Below are 16,000 nucleotides of genomic sequence, written 5' to 3' on the forward strand. Positions count from 1 at the left end.
CAATTTCATAACAAATTACTAAATGCTCTCAATTTGATTAAAAATAACTCAGAAAAAAAATTAAAAAATCTAGATATTATAAATCATTACATATTTAAATGTCATTTAACATGACATTTCTACCTACAATAGTTATATGTAAATGGAAAAAAAACCAAATGTTACCTTTTAACACTTGTAATCACTTGACATCCTTCAAGACATATAAAGCTTCATCTTCAAATTTAATCTATGAACAAAAAAATATATATATATAAAAATATTAATAACAATTTGAGAACAAAATTTTATAATAAACTCATAAAAAATTCTAAAATCATTATTTAACATCACATTTCTTCCTACAACAATTATATTTGGATAAAAAAATATCAAATATTACCTTTGACACTTGTAATCACTTGAAATCCTTCATCTTCTTCATATAATACAAATTTTAAATTTTCTCTCTCAAAAAGTTTTAAACTTGATCTTGAAATTTGATTCATCAAAATACATCTTACATATTTTGTAATTTGGTAGTTGAAATTATATAATTTTCATATTAAATTACTATCATTTTTTTTATATATGAATAATGAGAGTATAAAAGTAGTAGGTAAGATTTTCTTTTTTTAGATAGAGTTAGGTAATGCATTAAATAACAAATTATATTTGATATTTAATAATAAATTATAAAAAAGTTGTAATATTTAGATATGTATGAAATGCATGTGATTATTTCTCACCATCAAGTCATCTTTACCCGTTTGATAAGTTTTTGTAAATTTTTTAATGATATATACTTTACACATATCATTTTATTAATGGGGTCAAATGTGAGTAGGTACCCAAAATGAAGAGTGGGACCAAAGAACAACCCCAAGACTTGCTTTTTCTTACAAAAAGAAAAATACTTCCCTCCATATGAATAGGATGTGGGAAATTGGCAAAGCATGGCACCAATCCCAAAAAAAAAGAAAAAAAGAAAGGAAAAAGGGGAAGAGATGCTCAAGCTAAAGTAGATTCTTACTTATTTTCCATTAATTTAATTTATTTTAAGCTTAACAAACAAATTTATAAGAACAAATACAATGTGATATTTTAGAAAAAAAATTGAAGTTGGGATTAAAAGAAATAAAAACTAAGTGACTAAAGTTAACACTCTAGGAGTAATCAAACTAGAGGTTAATTTAAATTATCAGCATGATGATTCATGAAGCTAGGATTTTTCAGTTGGGATGAAAATGGGCTAATGGAAAGCCCAAAGACCAAGACCAAGTGGAGCAAGGCAATCAATTCCGAGGCCGGGTTTACGAAGACACAGCAAACAGCCATGTTAGAACTCTCTGTGAAGTGTGAGGGAGGGGAAGAAATTCAAATAAGTAATACAAATACCTAGTGTTTAAGGGTTTCGGATCCGGCTTTTATAAGGAAATGGTCATTTCCGGCCATTTGACGCTAGGAATGATTTCGAGGATGGTGGGTCGCAGTCCCAGAATGGTTGTCACCAGTGAGCTGGGGGGATTGAGTTTGGAGGGAATTTAGGTGAGACGACCACAGGCACAAAAGAAATGAATTCATTACCATTTGAGAAGTAACATAACATTCAACACAATCATATCAAATCGCATCACATTACATCGCGTTTGATGCTATGTCTTAAAAAAAAGGCTTCAACGTGAAACTGAATAACAGAACAGACCCTGTTACCTTTTGAACTTTCACTCCAATCTCTGAACATCTGCACAGGTTTCAGCAACAATATAAAAAGACCTACTCTGGGAAAGGTGGGGGCCCTTTTCCCCATGAAGAAGCCATTCGTGAGAAATGGGCTAATAACAAGCTCCAGAATTATTGACAATAAGGTTGGAACAAGACATTCCCTCTAGGCTCAACCACCACATCCCTGCTGAGATCAATGACACTGACCTGTCTGCTTAAACCATCAACTTGATCTTCAAAATAGTTTTCCTTTTCATTCATGTGTAGTAGAGACTGATTATCTTGAGGACAGTTTTGGCTGACCTCCTCGTGCTCTTTTCTTTGGAGATTCATATTCTCACGAGAATGATGGGGTCTACCTTCCTTGGCAAGAGTCTTGTTGGCTTTTACATGGACCGTTCCCTTGCTCTCCCTTCTCATTCTATCCTTCAAAACTGCTTGAGCCCCTTTATTTTCAGCCTTTGAACTAGAGCCCACTTCTGGAGTTTTTGAGCAATTTTCTCTACTAACTTTGGTAGATGAAACATTCTGATTCTTTAGAGTCATCCCAAGATGACTTCTTGTGGTTCTCAACAAGCCAGACCCTTTCTTAGAAGCATCTTCAACATTGTGAAACTGCACAGGATATGCAGGATTCATTCCTGAATCAGGACATGAAACTTCAGTTTGGTGAGAACCTCGCTTCACATTCTGAGTCCCTATTGAAATTCTTGCTGGCTGAAGCTTACCCCGCCTTGCTCTATTGGCAGCCCCACTGAGATTACTGATTCTAGTCCCGCTTTTAGCCAATGTACGTTGTGCACCAGAATGAAACTGGAAACTCCCATTCAGTCCAGCGGGCATAGATTTTTCCTGACATGAGTGAAAATCAACATTCAAGCTATCAATATGGTAGTTTAATAAATCATACATTAAAGACATTGAGATCAAAAGCTGAAGTCAAAATAAGATTTGATCAACCTAAAATGAAAACGAAAAAGAAAAGGAAAGAGAGCAAAAACTAACCACATCAAAAAACCCAATCTTTGGGGATGGCATTCGAAGACTTGAAGGTTTGGAGTTTCCTGAAACATTTGGAGAAACAGGACCATTAACCATTGAACATTTCTTGATGTATTGATTGGGCAATCTTGTTCTGTGACTTTTGGATCCAACAGAGGATTGATTCGGTGGATGGCTCTCAATATCTGATGCTTGAATGATGTCATTGTCAAAGGAAAACCCTCGGTAAGGAGCACCATCCAGACTTGCTTTTGAACCATTGGATCTTTGGTTGACAGTTGATGATGATGATTCCGATGACCATCCATCAAAGGAGCTTGTAGATGATGTGCAAGAGGAAGGCTTCTGTGCAGACAATGAACTAGAGAACCGACTAGAAGAGTGACCAGAATTTCTAACATCATTTTTAGTTTTTGTTGAGCATCGAAGAGGCGTTTTGAGGGTAGAGACAGAGGTTGCCAGATTAATACTCCTTGAATCAATTTTTCTTCTCAAAGAGTTTGAGGGAGATTTACCAGTTGCATCAGATGAAGCACTATCAGACCTATCATATGGGGAACAAGAAACCGTTGATTTGTTGGTAGCGGTGGCAGAACCTGAAGATGATCTTGGGGAGGGTGTAGAGCTAGGGATGATACTGCAAGAGTTGACCAAACATGGTTGCCGGGTCACTACCAAACGTTTCCCTGTAATGCATTAAGGCAAATTTCAGTTAAAAGCCAATCAAAAGGACTTTTGATTGTCTTTGAAATTGATCTATATTCAAGGGGATTCTTCTCACCAAGTGTAGTCTTAGCATTCCTATTTTCCACTTCGACATGGTTTGCACCCAAAGGAACCCTTTTGGTTGGAGCTGCTGAAATGGAGTTACTCTGGCCTAACATCTTTGGTGGCTTGAGAGGCAAGGGAATTGACTCTCTGCTTCCAGTAGCCTGCTTTATTTAATTAAAAATGCATAAATGAAAAGTACATGAAATAGTACAAAAAAAAAAGTGATAATTTGATTTTACTCTACTAACTCCTCTGTGCTTGTGAATGGACAAATGCATATTTAAAATCTGAGCAGCCTAGATGATACATAGCCGAGAAGTGCATGCACTATAACATAAAAGAAACAATATTTCATTCAGCTCAATTATTACATGCCTGCACTCGTGTATGAATTGAAATCTCCTTTGCAGTTCTCTGTGATCCATGCACATTAATAGTTTGCCTTGTGATAGCTGGCGTCGTTTTCATCTGAAATTTCAAATTTAGAGAAGTTCACTCTCAAGGAACATAGGGGCAGTTTCCAAAAATGACCACCATGACAAGCACTTACCCTAGTTTGACAGGCAGCATCCAATTTCTCTGAGGCTGAAACAGCATCAATCGAGGATAAATTCAGCCATAGCAGATGCACAAAAGGAAAAAATAGAAATAAATATAAGATCAAACATGTCCTACTAAACAATATTGACTAGTTATCACAATAAGCATTACCTAAAAACATGAATTTTTGCCTTATCAGGCCCCACATGGGATTTGATAAATGAGATATGTATAAAGGTAATGAGCCTAAGCATTTAATCAAATCTTAATGTTTCCTATTCCAATGGACCCTTTTAAACCAGAAAACCTCTTTGGAGAATCCTGACCTACACCCACACTAAAACTTATACAAATAAGAATGCAGGAAAAGTGCCTCTTTCAAGAACTGAAAAAGCAGTATACTTAAAGCAAATACTTTGCAGGCCTACTCCTAATCCCATTTGGTGGCTTGAAATCGCCAAATTGGATTCCTTACTTGATTTCTGGATGGATGCTCTAATATCTTCAAACAGATCAATCTCAAGGCTTTCTAAAGAGAACCGATCACTATCTATTGTAGAATTCGACTCGGCAGATCTCTGAAGTTCTTCTTTAATCCCAGGTAGTAGACGTGTTTTAGCCTTCTTGAATCCTTTGTTTATCATAAAGAGTTCCTCAGGATCCAGAACTCCTGAACATGTAGAGTAGTTATGATATAAATCTGTAACTTGGAAGATATATACAAGGTAACATTGATAGACACTTAAAAATATGGGTCTCTTGAGCATATGAGACCAAACCTTCACTTGTGAAAAAGGCACTATCCCAAGCTAAACTTTGGCGCATATTAAACTTTCCATCTCTACTTGGAATTTCTGGTTCCAAAGAATCAGATGGCAAATATTCGTGTTCTCTCTGTCCAAATATGTCAGCTGCATTCTCCAATTCCAGAGAATTCCCAGTGTCAAACAGCTCAAAATCATCATTCTCAGGATCCAGAACTCCTGAACATGTACAAAAGAAGAAATTGTAAAGTTAACATACAATGAAATAGTGTTGATAGAAGGCATTTAAGTATGGGTTTTTTAAGTACACATTGGCAGACCTTTACTAGTGAAAAAGGCGCTATCCCAAGCTAAACTTTTGCGCAAATTGTAATTGCCAGTTCCTCTTGGTCTTTCTGGTTCCAGAGAATCTGAGAGTGAAGGCTCCTGTTTGCTTTGCCCAGGTATATCAGCAGCATTTTCTACTTCCTGAGGATTCCTTTTGTCGGAAAGCTCTAAACTGTCATATCGGTTCTCCAAAGTTACTGTCAAATTGATTTCAAGCAGAACTTGGTTATATAGCAATATAAAATAGAAAGAGGGAAGCATAAAGAATTTTCATCTCCAAAATTAACTGTGAATCATTCTAACAATTTAAGCTGAAACCCTCAAACTAAGCTTTTAGCAAGTAGAATAACAATATTGATATATCGACTTCAAGATCCTCGCACAAAATAATATTCAGAGACAACCAAACTAGAAAACAAACTAACCCCCCCACCCCCACCAAGAAAAAAGAAAAGACAACTTGACATCATATCTGCTTGTTTATATTATTATTTATTTTTTTAATGCCTATAAAAATAAACTATTTTTTTAATCCCCCTGACGGTATTCAGGGTCAGACTCAAATTACTCCCTGCTGCAAGTAAAGAGGAACCCATCAAAGCATTTTAACTTACAACTAATTTCGCTTCAAATTTGCTCAGCTTTCTATCAGTAATCTCGATCATTCAAGCCTTAAAACTAAACTGATGAGAAAGAAATGATGATTATGGTGGTGGTGGATCACAAATGGGAGCAAATGAATGAAATAGAAGATATGCATATAAATGCTTGTGCCAGTGTTCTTTTCTAAGGAGAGTTGACCTGAAACTAGATAAATAGAATGACCCAAGACAATAAATACTAGCAAACTTGCAGTAAATACTACATCAAATTTTCTACCTTTCTTTCCAGAAATTCTAAAATGAGTTTGCACAACTCAACTAGTATAGCATTAAACTCTAGCCATTGAATTTTCTACTTTTACATGGCCTGCGTATATATCCAGATTAAAACCATATAAGTTGCAACACAATAGCATACCAACTAATTCATAGATGGTCATCCAGTGCATTCATTTACAAAAATACCAGAAACAAAGAATTAAACACACAATTCGACTACAATAGCACCCACAACATACACCCCGCAAGAATCAATCATCAGCCAATTCATGTGAAAGGAATCCTGAAACCCTAAAACCTTGTTTGGACACCAAGAAAACATAAGAAAAACCAAAATAATAACAATAATAATAAGATAATAATAATAATCAAAATCTTGAATGCCAAATCGTTCATCCACTCAATTAAACCTATTACGATCACTTCAAGTTAGTTGAGGGGAAATTTTAATTTTCAGAAAAGCAGAAGAAAAGACGACGCATAATCATGAGAAAGTCTCTCCCCTTTCAATTTTCCCTTGGTTTTCTCCGCAACCAGTAAGGGTTTCTTAAAAAACTAAAAAAAAAAAAAAAGAAAAGAAAAGAAAATCAAGATAAAAGCGTTGTCGATTCCATGCAATCAAACTCAAAAATGAATTGCATATGCGAGTATAGAGAGAAAACCTGAAAATCGAATCTTTCCCTCTTCCAGATTCTTCTTCTGATCATCAAGACCGTCCATTTCCATAAATTTCAGTCAAACAGACAGATAACATTACACGCATACATGATGGAGAGAAAGTAAAACGGTAGAATTTCAGAATGAAACAGAAGAACAGAAGAAGAATGGAGAGAAGCAGAGGGAAATTTTTGAATTTTGAGAATACATTAATTCCCTAACTAATTAATTAGTATTAATATGGGATCAAGAGCCAGGGAGAAGATTTTATTCTCCCGTAATAGAAAAAAGGCAAGGAGAAATGGGGTTTAGCATTGGCGGTGACGTATGTTCATGACCGGCCAATGAAGACATATTTTGAGATGCACGTCACGAAATAGTAGCCAATAATAAGAGTCGAGTCAGTTGGCTTAGGTGCATTGTTGATGAACGAATCGCTGCTCTTGATGAATGAAACCGTCCGTAAGCACGTTTGAGCGGGAAAGTTTGGATTTGTACACCCACTTTGCGGGCTTCCTTCCCCTTTTTGCCCTTTTTTCCTTTTTCTTTCTTTTTATTTTTATTTTTAAATTGCTTTAAGAAATTGTTAATTCAAAAATTTATCCCCTTCACTAAGGCCTTGTTTGGACCTTTTTTTTAGAAAGGCAAAAGACTAAAACTTAAGAATAGAAAGTTTCATCCAAACTAGACCTTCATTAATACCCAATTACTGGTTTTTTTTTTTTTTAACTAATTACATAACCAAACATTAAAATTTTTCTACTAACCCATTTGGATATTTTGTAATATTTAAAAATACACAAAATTACTTGTTTTTATCCAAATATTAAATTAAAAAACATTTTATTTTAATTATAAAAAGTAGCAATATAACAAATGTTTGATATTTTCTACTCTCTCTCTTTCATTTTTAAAAGTAGTAGGTTTTTAAATATTCAATAGAATGAAATTTGACTTTGTAGGTGAAATGAAAAATGAGTCCCAAAGTGCAGTTCCTCCCTTCTCCCTCCTCCCTCTCTACAGGTAGATTTTGAGGTTGCAGATGAAACATGGCCCTGCCCCCAAAACCTAATTAAATCGAGACATACAGAGAATCAGCAAGTTACAAGAGTGGATGAAGGTAGAGTTGCATGAATATCGAGCATAAAATATAGCCCAAGCCTCAAAAATTCAAAATACCACTTGAGAAAGCATGCAGGGTTTCAATGGTCTATTACAGGAATGAATGACATTTGGTTGTGGGGCACCACAGTGAACAATTAAGACAGACCCCATCAACAACTCGTCCAAGAATTGGGGATGCTGAACTTCACCTCCCAGATTTTGAAACTAAAAGAGCATTATTATGGCCAGTTTCAAAGTTGCGAGACAACCTTTCATATCATATAGATAGTAGGATGAGTACCAACCACCAGGTTGGTTTTTGCCACAACTAAAATTACAACCCTAAATCTGAAACACAAAAGGTAGAATACAAAGGTTACGATCATTTTACAAATCCAACAACTCCCATCTCAGCCCCCACCCTTGAGCCCAATATACAACACCTGCCAAGTTCCAAAAGGTACTGATTATGTAACAGTAATCACCACAGATAACAACTGGAGTCTTCTGATTTCACCTCAGAGAAAGAAATTGGAATAACATATAAACCAAAATGGTAAACAATTATTTATTATTACTATTATCTATCATACATGACCACCAATGTCCCTGTGAAAGCTAAGCAAAGGGCTCGATGCTTAAAAGACATGACCACACAGAGAGTAGTATTACTTTAACAATGTAAAATTTATTTCGTAGACACATCATTTATAAATAAACAGTTGGCCCTGTGTGCTGAAGATTCAGTGACGTGCATATAACAGCAATAAAAACTGGAACATGTTATGGCTGCGTAAACTTCACATACACCTTTCAAGTTTTTTAACTATGTCTTATCATTCTGTCTAATAGTATCTTTGAATTAACTATTAGCCCTGCTCTCCATTTCTTTCACATCTAGAACAAAGAAAAGGAAAAGGGAACATGTATAAAAATGTTTATGGAATGGAGCCATCTTTAAAATTCTGCCCCCTCCCTGCTCCCATTTCTGTCTAATAACCACATTGAGCCTTGAAGCACTAATGGTTATGATCTTTTGTATATTCCATAGTTTTCCCCATTTCTGAAGTGAAATCAACCAGTAGAGCTTGGTAATAATCCGATGCCCTCTCTCTCTCTCCCTCTGTGAAATATCAAGCACTCCAAAAGAGTGAAGAAAGAGAAAACCTATCCATGCCAGGTGAGGAAGTTCGGTGCTACCTTCTTGCATGATTGTAATGCTCATAAAGACATATCACATGAAAAAACTAATAAAGGGCCTTACTTGAATGTAATCCTCATTCATCAACAAATGTTTTCATTTCCAATGTTAAATAGCTTATGCTTGAAAAAACCAGCTGAAGGACAAAGTGGAACTTCACTATGATTAAAACATACATATTAATATCCTTAGACGACATGCATGCTATTTAGCACCAACAGTATTAGGAATCATGCTTCCACGGTTGAATTTAGAAACTACATAGTACATTGCCATTAGTATACAAGGCACTAAGCATACAAGTGAGATTTCATGACATGATGTAACATCATGCTTCTTGGTTAAATATGAAACAGAAAGAACAACAAAATAAATAAATACATAACAAGATGAACAAAAATGCTGTTACCTTCTTCAGCAGCTCAGTCAGTTGCATGCTGCTATAGCTTTCATCATCTGGCGTTGTATCTTGCCACTATCTTATACCATTGGCTCTCACCTACAGTTTCAGCCAACAGAGGATAAATATAAAATCATATAGATCAAAATTAAGCAAAACAATGAAAAGAAAAAAACAAAAAAAGAAATGAAAGGTTATGTCTGATGCACTACAAAAGTACCAAAAAGCCATCATGACAGCACATAGTTCAACCCCCTATCCTATAGTTCACCACATAATGCCTATTAGAACTAGATAAGCATCAACCTGGAAAAGCTAGGTTCTCTTTGCAAGGTGAAATATGTGAAAACAATGGCATAATGCAACAGTAAAACCATGCTGTGATAAAAGTTTTGCAACATGTTTTCTGCAGCTCCCATTTCTAATACCTTCCAACTCATGCCAACTCGCATTCTCATTAGTATAATTTAAAAAATGGACCATTAATAAATTATCAATCAAAACAACTCTTCCATGTTGGAATCTCCCATAGTAATCTAATATGTTTTAACCATAATTCCCAAATCAACAAAATTCTGACATCAATGAAACAATAAACTTTAGTCCAAGTGCAAATAATCACCTGAAACATCTACACCAGATTAATTCCCAGAGTGAGACGTCAACTTTCAACATCCTGGTCTTGTTCTATTGCAATGGGCAAAGGTGTAAATAGCGTTGAGGGAGAATAATTGAGCTGGTAATTAACATGCGTTGGTCCAAAAATGTTGATCATTCCAGCACTACTAAAAGCAACTTCTGCATCAGAACACCTCTTAAAAACCACTCTAGCACGGCTGGTCACCCTATCAACTTCTGTCTCAGATTCCTTCAGAGGCCCAAAACGCCTGAACATTTTATTCAGAATCATTTCTGAAGGAACAGAATCTACTTCAGGAAAGTTCAGTATAAGTTCAGCTGGCAACAATTCTCGCTCTTTCTCATCAACATAGTTGGCTGGTTTCTCCACTGCCAGTTCATGATTGCCATCAGAATATCGCTTCCTAGAATATGACCTACGTCCTAATTGAGGGGATTTTTCAGGGTCAGTGCTGCCAAACTGAGGTTCTTTTCTCTTTCGAGCACTGCGAGGTGGTTGCTCTGGTTGCTCTGGTTGCTCTTCAGAAGTGTTCTGGATAACCCTATCTGTCCAATAAGTGTCATTCATATCTTCAAATTCAAACTCTTCAGGAGATCCAATAGGTTGGGATGATTTCTTTCTTCTATTACCAGCTACTTTGTCCATGGTCAAACTCTCCCTTCCAGAATACCGGCCTAGAAGTATTGAATTCCTAAATTCGGAGAAGAAACTTACAATGGTATCCAGGAAACTGTAACCTTTCATTGGATCTCGTGCAGCCAAGCGAAGTTGCGACAACATCTCATCTAGAGATGGATATTCCATAGGAATGATCATCCTTTGAGGGTCCTCAGGACTCATTAATGAAACATCAGATCCAGGCCCTCCAAGTTTGCCAATGCTTCCATCTACTACCTTCTGAGGTCTTTCACCACTACACTTCAAAATTGAAGGAGAGCCAGTCAGTTGGCTCGCAGCTCTCCGAATGCAGTCACCAACCTTAAAAGACTGCCTTGGACTTGGAGCTGAAGTATTAGAAACTTTTGCAACGAAAATACTTTCAGTCCTATCTTGCACCTCCGAGTCATTACCAAACGAATCAACAACTTTCCTTTTCCTTCCAGAAGATGAAACCGGTTTACTTGTAGCTTTCCCATCTGAATCGTTTTCATCATCTGGGGAGTATGCCATCCCACTCATTAATTCTGACAAGCTTCTTTCTTTTTTTCTAGGATATGCACTATCCTTTAAATTGTGTTTGCGTTTATGAGAAGAGCTGTTTTGGATTTTGAACTTCCCATCATCACCCATCAAAACATCAGTTTCATGCTCCATCATTTCATTGAAGCATGAAATATCTGCATCATTTTCTTGCAGTCCTCCACAATACTGAAACTCAGGCAGCCTATGATAGCCCTTTAAACGGGAAAAAGCTAACAGTTGAGCCTTAGCAATCACAAGTTCCAGTTGATCAGCCCCACCAGAAGGGAACTGAGCTAATGCTTTTATGTACTCTACAAATGTATCAGGTTCCAACAAACTCATAGTTGCAGATTTGTCCACACCATCTCTTCTACTTGATTCAGGCCGGATCCCAGTGTTTTCAACAATCTGACATTTGATCTCGTCATAGTCATCTTTTGGTATGCAAGAGCAAGCCAACCCTAACTCCACCCGTCTGGAGACCTCATCTAAAGCACAATCAACAGCATTATGGAACACCTCAGAATTACTTTGCTTCACTATCTGAGAGAAATGTGTCCGAAAAGGTTTTAAAAGTGATGCCTCGTTCCAAGCAAATGTCCGATCCCCAAAATAGGCTACCAAAAAGCAATCCTTTTTGTGATATTTCATTGCCTTCTCTGATGCATCTGAAGGATCAAATATCTGTCCAGGCCACCAGGGATGGCTCCTAACTTTACCCCAACTAAATCAGAGACAGAAAATTCACCTTCACTTTCTGGTGGCAGCTGATAAGTAGCTTGATGTCCTCTTATCAGGCTTCCAGGCTTCAGAGTAGCACGTTTCACCGTTTTCTCCTCTAAGCTTTTCTGCTGCTCATTATCAGTACCCTGTTCTTCAGCTCCTATTTCTTGCCCTCCTTGTAAACAAACCTGTTCAGCATCAGTAACTTGTCCTTCAGCTTCAGTTTCTTGCCCTACATCTGAAATAACCTGGGCATCATCAAAAGCTGTGGACTCTTCTAAGCATTCTGACATCTCAAAACCTAAGTTGTCCACTGTTCCTTGAAAATCAGCTTCTTCATGGTGAGATTCATCCAGAGAAGGAATGTTTTTCTTGGAAATTTCACCATGTAGATTCCAATTTCCATCCCTTCTGGGACCAGCATCCAAATCTACTACCAAGCTGCCCACAATGCCATCATTGTCACCAAATTCAGAAACCTTAGTATCAGGAACATCAGAATCTATAATATTATCTTCATCTATATTAAAGGATTGGTCTTTTGCTTCCACAGCCTGTTTTGCAATTTCAGGAGAAATTACCAAATCATGGGCATGACTATGCATACTATCATCTCCATCAGGTAAAGAATCATAATTGCTGACAATATGAACTTCTGGTCCTTGATTTCCACCTGGAAAATCACAGATGATATCAGCAGTGCAAGAGGAGAGTGTATCACTCTCATCATGAAAAGAGAAAATGCTAACTGCACCTTGAGATCCAACAGCTACCTCAACAACTGAATTTGAAATAGCTGTAACACAAGACACTTGGTCAGACATTTTTTCTACAGTAGATGGATTCACACTCTGATCTCCATCTAGCTCATGAGCCAAAATTTTATCTGACTGGACAACCATCTCCAATTTCTCATGTTGCACAGAAGTATGCTCTTCCAAACTATCTGAAACCGTTCCAAGACCAGATGGACCTACATGAGCGCCAGCCTCCATTTTTGTGCTCCCAAGTGCTGACTCTGTCTTCAACTCTTGATCTTTTTCTGAAAGTGATAAATCCTTGTTCAAAGCATCACACTCAGGAACTTCAGCTTTGGAATATGAATTTTTTACATCCTCCACTGTTATAGAGTCTCCTTGAACAACTAGGCTTTGTTTGCAACTGAATTCAGGGTCCACCTGCGGAGCATTAACTTCATCTGGACCACACAGATCCCCATCCAAAACATTCACTCCCCTATCTTCTGGTTTGGAATCTAAAACTGCCTCAGCATCCATGGCAGCAACTTCCCCTCCAAGAGCAACCTGAGTTCCTTCAGAGAAGGATACAGCATCTGCCTGGGAAAGCCTCTTTTCTGTGCTTCCACTATCTGTCTCAACCTTTGAGTTCTGATTTTCTGTGAAGGATAAATTACCATCCAGGACATCAGTCTTTGGAACGTCCAAGACAGTCTCATCACCTATAACTGTGTCTTCACCAACAGCAATCTTACAGGTCTGTTCACCATTCGATTCAGGATCTGCACATGGAACAGATTCTGGACAAGCTAAATTTCCGTTCGGGGCATCTATTTCAGGATTTGAGACATCCATGGGGTCTACTCCTGCAATATCACCTTCTGCAGCAATATTCACTAGGTCACCATCAGCCTCTACAAAATTTTCAGCGTTTGCACCAACTAGCTCCTGATCCTTGACCAAACACAAATTCCCCACCAAAGCATCATTCCCAGACAATTCAACTTCATTTGGTGCTGCTTCCTTGATGTCCATTGCTGCAACTTCCTCTCCATTAGCAAGGAGGGTATGTCCATCCAAGGCTTCTGAATCAGCAAGTCTTACACTATTGTCTACCATGCCTTCAGAAGCAGTTTCAGCTTGCAAGTTCTGATTATTTTCTGAAAAAGCTGAAATCCTATCCAAAGAATCAGTATTTGAAACTTCAATTGGAGAACTGGAAATCTCTTTATTGTTCAACTGTGAAATTTCAGTACCAACTGGGATTTGGTCTCTGGAGGATACTGGATCTACACATACACCAACATCAATATTGGTGTTCCCACTCCCCCCAACAACCTCCATATCTTGATCTTTTTCAGGAGAACAGCATTTCCCATCTGCATCATCACTTCCCACAACTTCAATTTTTGAGTCCAATATCTTCTCATTGTGCACAGGTGAAGCTTTCCCTCTTTCAGCAACCTGGGTTCCTTCATCGGGACTCACACATGTGTCATTATGGTCTCTGGTGCCACTCTCCACCGTCTTGTCCATCAATTTTTTATCTTTGGATGAATATTGTAAACTCCCATCAAAAGCATCAGCTCCCATAACACTATCTTTGGAATTCATAACTTCCTTGGTGTTCATGTGGCAAATTCCACCACTACAGGCAACATTTTCTGTGCTTCCATGATCTGCCTCAACCTTCAAATTTTGATCATTTTCTGAAGAAGGCACAATTTCACTCAAACCTTTTGTGTTAGGAGCACCATTTTTGGGGTTTAAAAGAACCCTGTTGCCAACCGTAGCAGCTTCACCACCACCAACTTCAGTCGACTGAGACAAGGACATCAAATCTGCAGTTGCACCACTGTGACTTTCAGTGGTCTCAACCACAATCTTGGCCTCCAACTGCTGTTCTTCTACGGCACATTGTAAACTCTCATGAAAAGCATCAGTTTCCATAACTTCAACTTTGGAACACAATATCTCTTCTGAAATTTCCCCTCCAACCACGACTTGGGTTTGTTCATCAGAGAGAACAGAGCTTGCACAAACACCACCATCTTTTTCTGTGCCTCCAGAAACCCCCTCTCCAGTGGAGATTAGACTTGTTTCTGAACATGGTAAAACTCTTGCCAAAGCATCAGCACCTCGAACTTCATGTTTAGGATTCAAACCCTCCTCATGAGGCATCACTGCAGCTTCATTAACAACAACTTGGCCTCCCACACTCAAGGGTTTTGCAATCACTGAAGAAGATGCAACAGCAGTTTCAATGCCAGGATTCCATACTTTATCCAAAACACCTACTTTTCGCGATACCAAACCATCAATTGCCTCCTCCCCTTCATCAACAGGTGCCATAACTCTCTCCACACCCTTCCCAACCAATCCTCTGTCAGTTATCTCCTCACTAACCCTCAATGCAACTTCCTTCTCGACAACTTTGGTATCTTCACCAGCTGATTCCTGAACTGCTAAGGAACCTTCGGCCTCAGTTCCAGTTCCTAGATTCTGGGCTTTATCACCCTCACCACCAGCTACACTAACACTACCATCAACCAATTCCCTGCCTCCCTCCATATCCTCCTCACCCACCACCCCTGCCAGAACTTCCTCTGCAACAGCAACCTGGGCTTCTCCACCAAGTGAACTTGCAACCGCAGAAGACTCACCAACCCCAGTTCCTATTCCCCGATCCCAAACCTCACTATCCAAGTCCCCAACTTCCTGTGAAGCTAAATCATGAGCTGCACCTCCACCATCCAAAAACTTCATATCTTTCTCCAACCCTGGCTCGACAACCAATCCACCCCAACCCGATTCATCATTCGAATTCCCACCAACCCCATCAACAAAAACATCGGAACCCACCACCTCCACCATTATATCCTCACCATTACCCTCCTCCCCCCCTCCCTCAGAGAAAGAATCCTCAATTAGGGTTTCATCCCCCAAATCCTCCACCAGGATCTCACCACGCCCTGGTGCACTCACAGTCACTGCAGACTCCAAAACCCTACTCCCACCCACATCTTTACTCTCATCCATAGCAGAAGTATCTGAGCTCACACCCAGTCCATCAAAACAGTGTCCTCTGGAAAGTAAATCCACCCAACATAATAAACCCTAATTCAAGACCCACAGGAAAACCTAACTACACAAATCAATTTAAAAAAAAAAAAAAAAAACCAACGATCATGTGAAAAGAGTACAAAATCTAGAAAGAAACCCACTATTCTGCGTTGTATAGAAGGCAGTAGGCGATTTCGATTTGCGTACCTGGTTTAGATCTCCTGAAAACGAAGATCTTTCGAGGGTTTGGGGTTTAGAGAGAGAAAGAGGAAAGAGAAAGAGTGATGTGAGACGTAGTGTGACA

At 38.2% G+C, this 16,000-nt stretch overlaps 2 protein-coding genes across 2 annotated transcripts; both read right to left on the reverse strand.

Moving 5' to 3' along the window:
• Positions 1-1,541: 1,541 nt before the first annotated feature.
• On the reverse strand, positions 1,542-7,347 carry LOC117928539. The gene is made up of 9 exons (XM_034848422.1): positions 6,652-7,347; positions 5,102-5,305; positions 4,797-5,000; positions 4,493-4,687; positions 4,028-4,062; positions 3,853-3,945; positions 3,488-3,638; positions 2,710-3,392; positions 1,542-2,556 (listed from the first exon to the last, which is right to left on the reverse strand). Exons 1-9 carry the CDS (start codon positions 6,713-6,715, stop codon positions 1,834-1,836), a joined length of 2,352 nt encoding a protein of 783 aa, XP_034704313.1. The 5' UTR covers positions 6,716-7,347; the 3' UTR covers positions 1,542-1,833.
• A 430-nt stretch (positions 7,348-7,777) lies between these two features.
• On the reverse strand, positions 7,778-16,000 carry LOC117928538. Its single transcript, XM_034848421.1, is given in 5 exon segments — positions 7,778-8,193; positions 9,361-9,450; positions 9,974-11,898; positions 11,901-12,569; positions 12,651-16,000. Coding segments are annotated over 3 exon segments (5,577 nt in total). The 5' UTR covers positions 15,673-16,000; the 3' UTR covers positions 7,778-8,193; positions 9,361-9,450; positions 9,974-10,012.

This window comes from Vitis riparia, chromosome 13 (assembly GCF_004353265.1).
Source record: "Vitis riparia cultivar Riparia Gloire de Montpellier isolate 1030 chromosome 13, EGFV_Vit.rip_1.0, whole genome shotgun sequence".
NCBI classification, from domain to species: domain Eukaryota; kingdom Viridiplantae; phylum Streptophyta; class Magnoliopsida; order Vitales; family Vitaceae; genus Vitis; species Vitis riparia.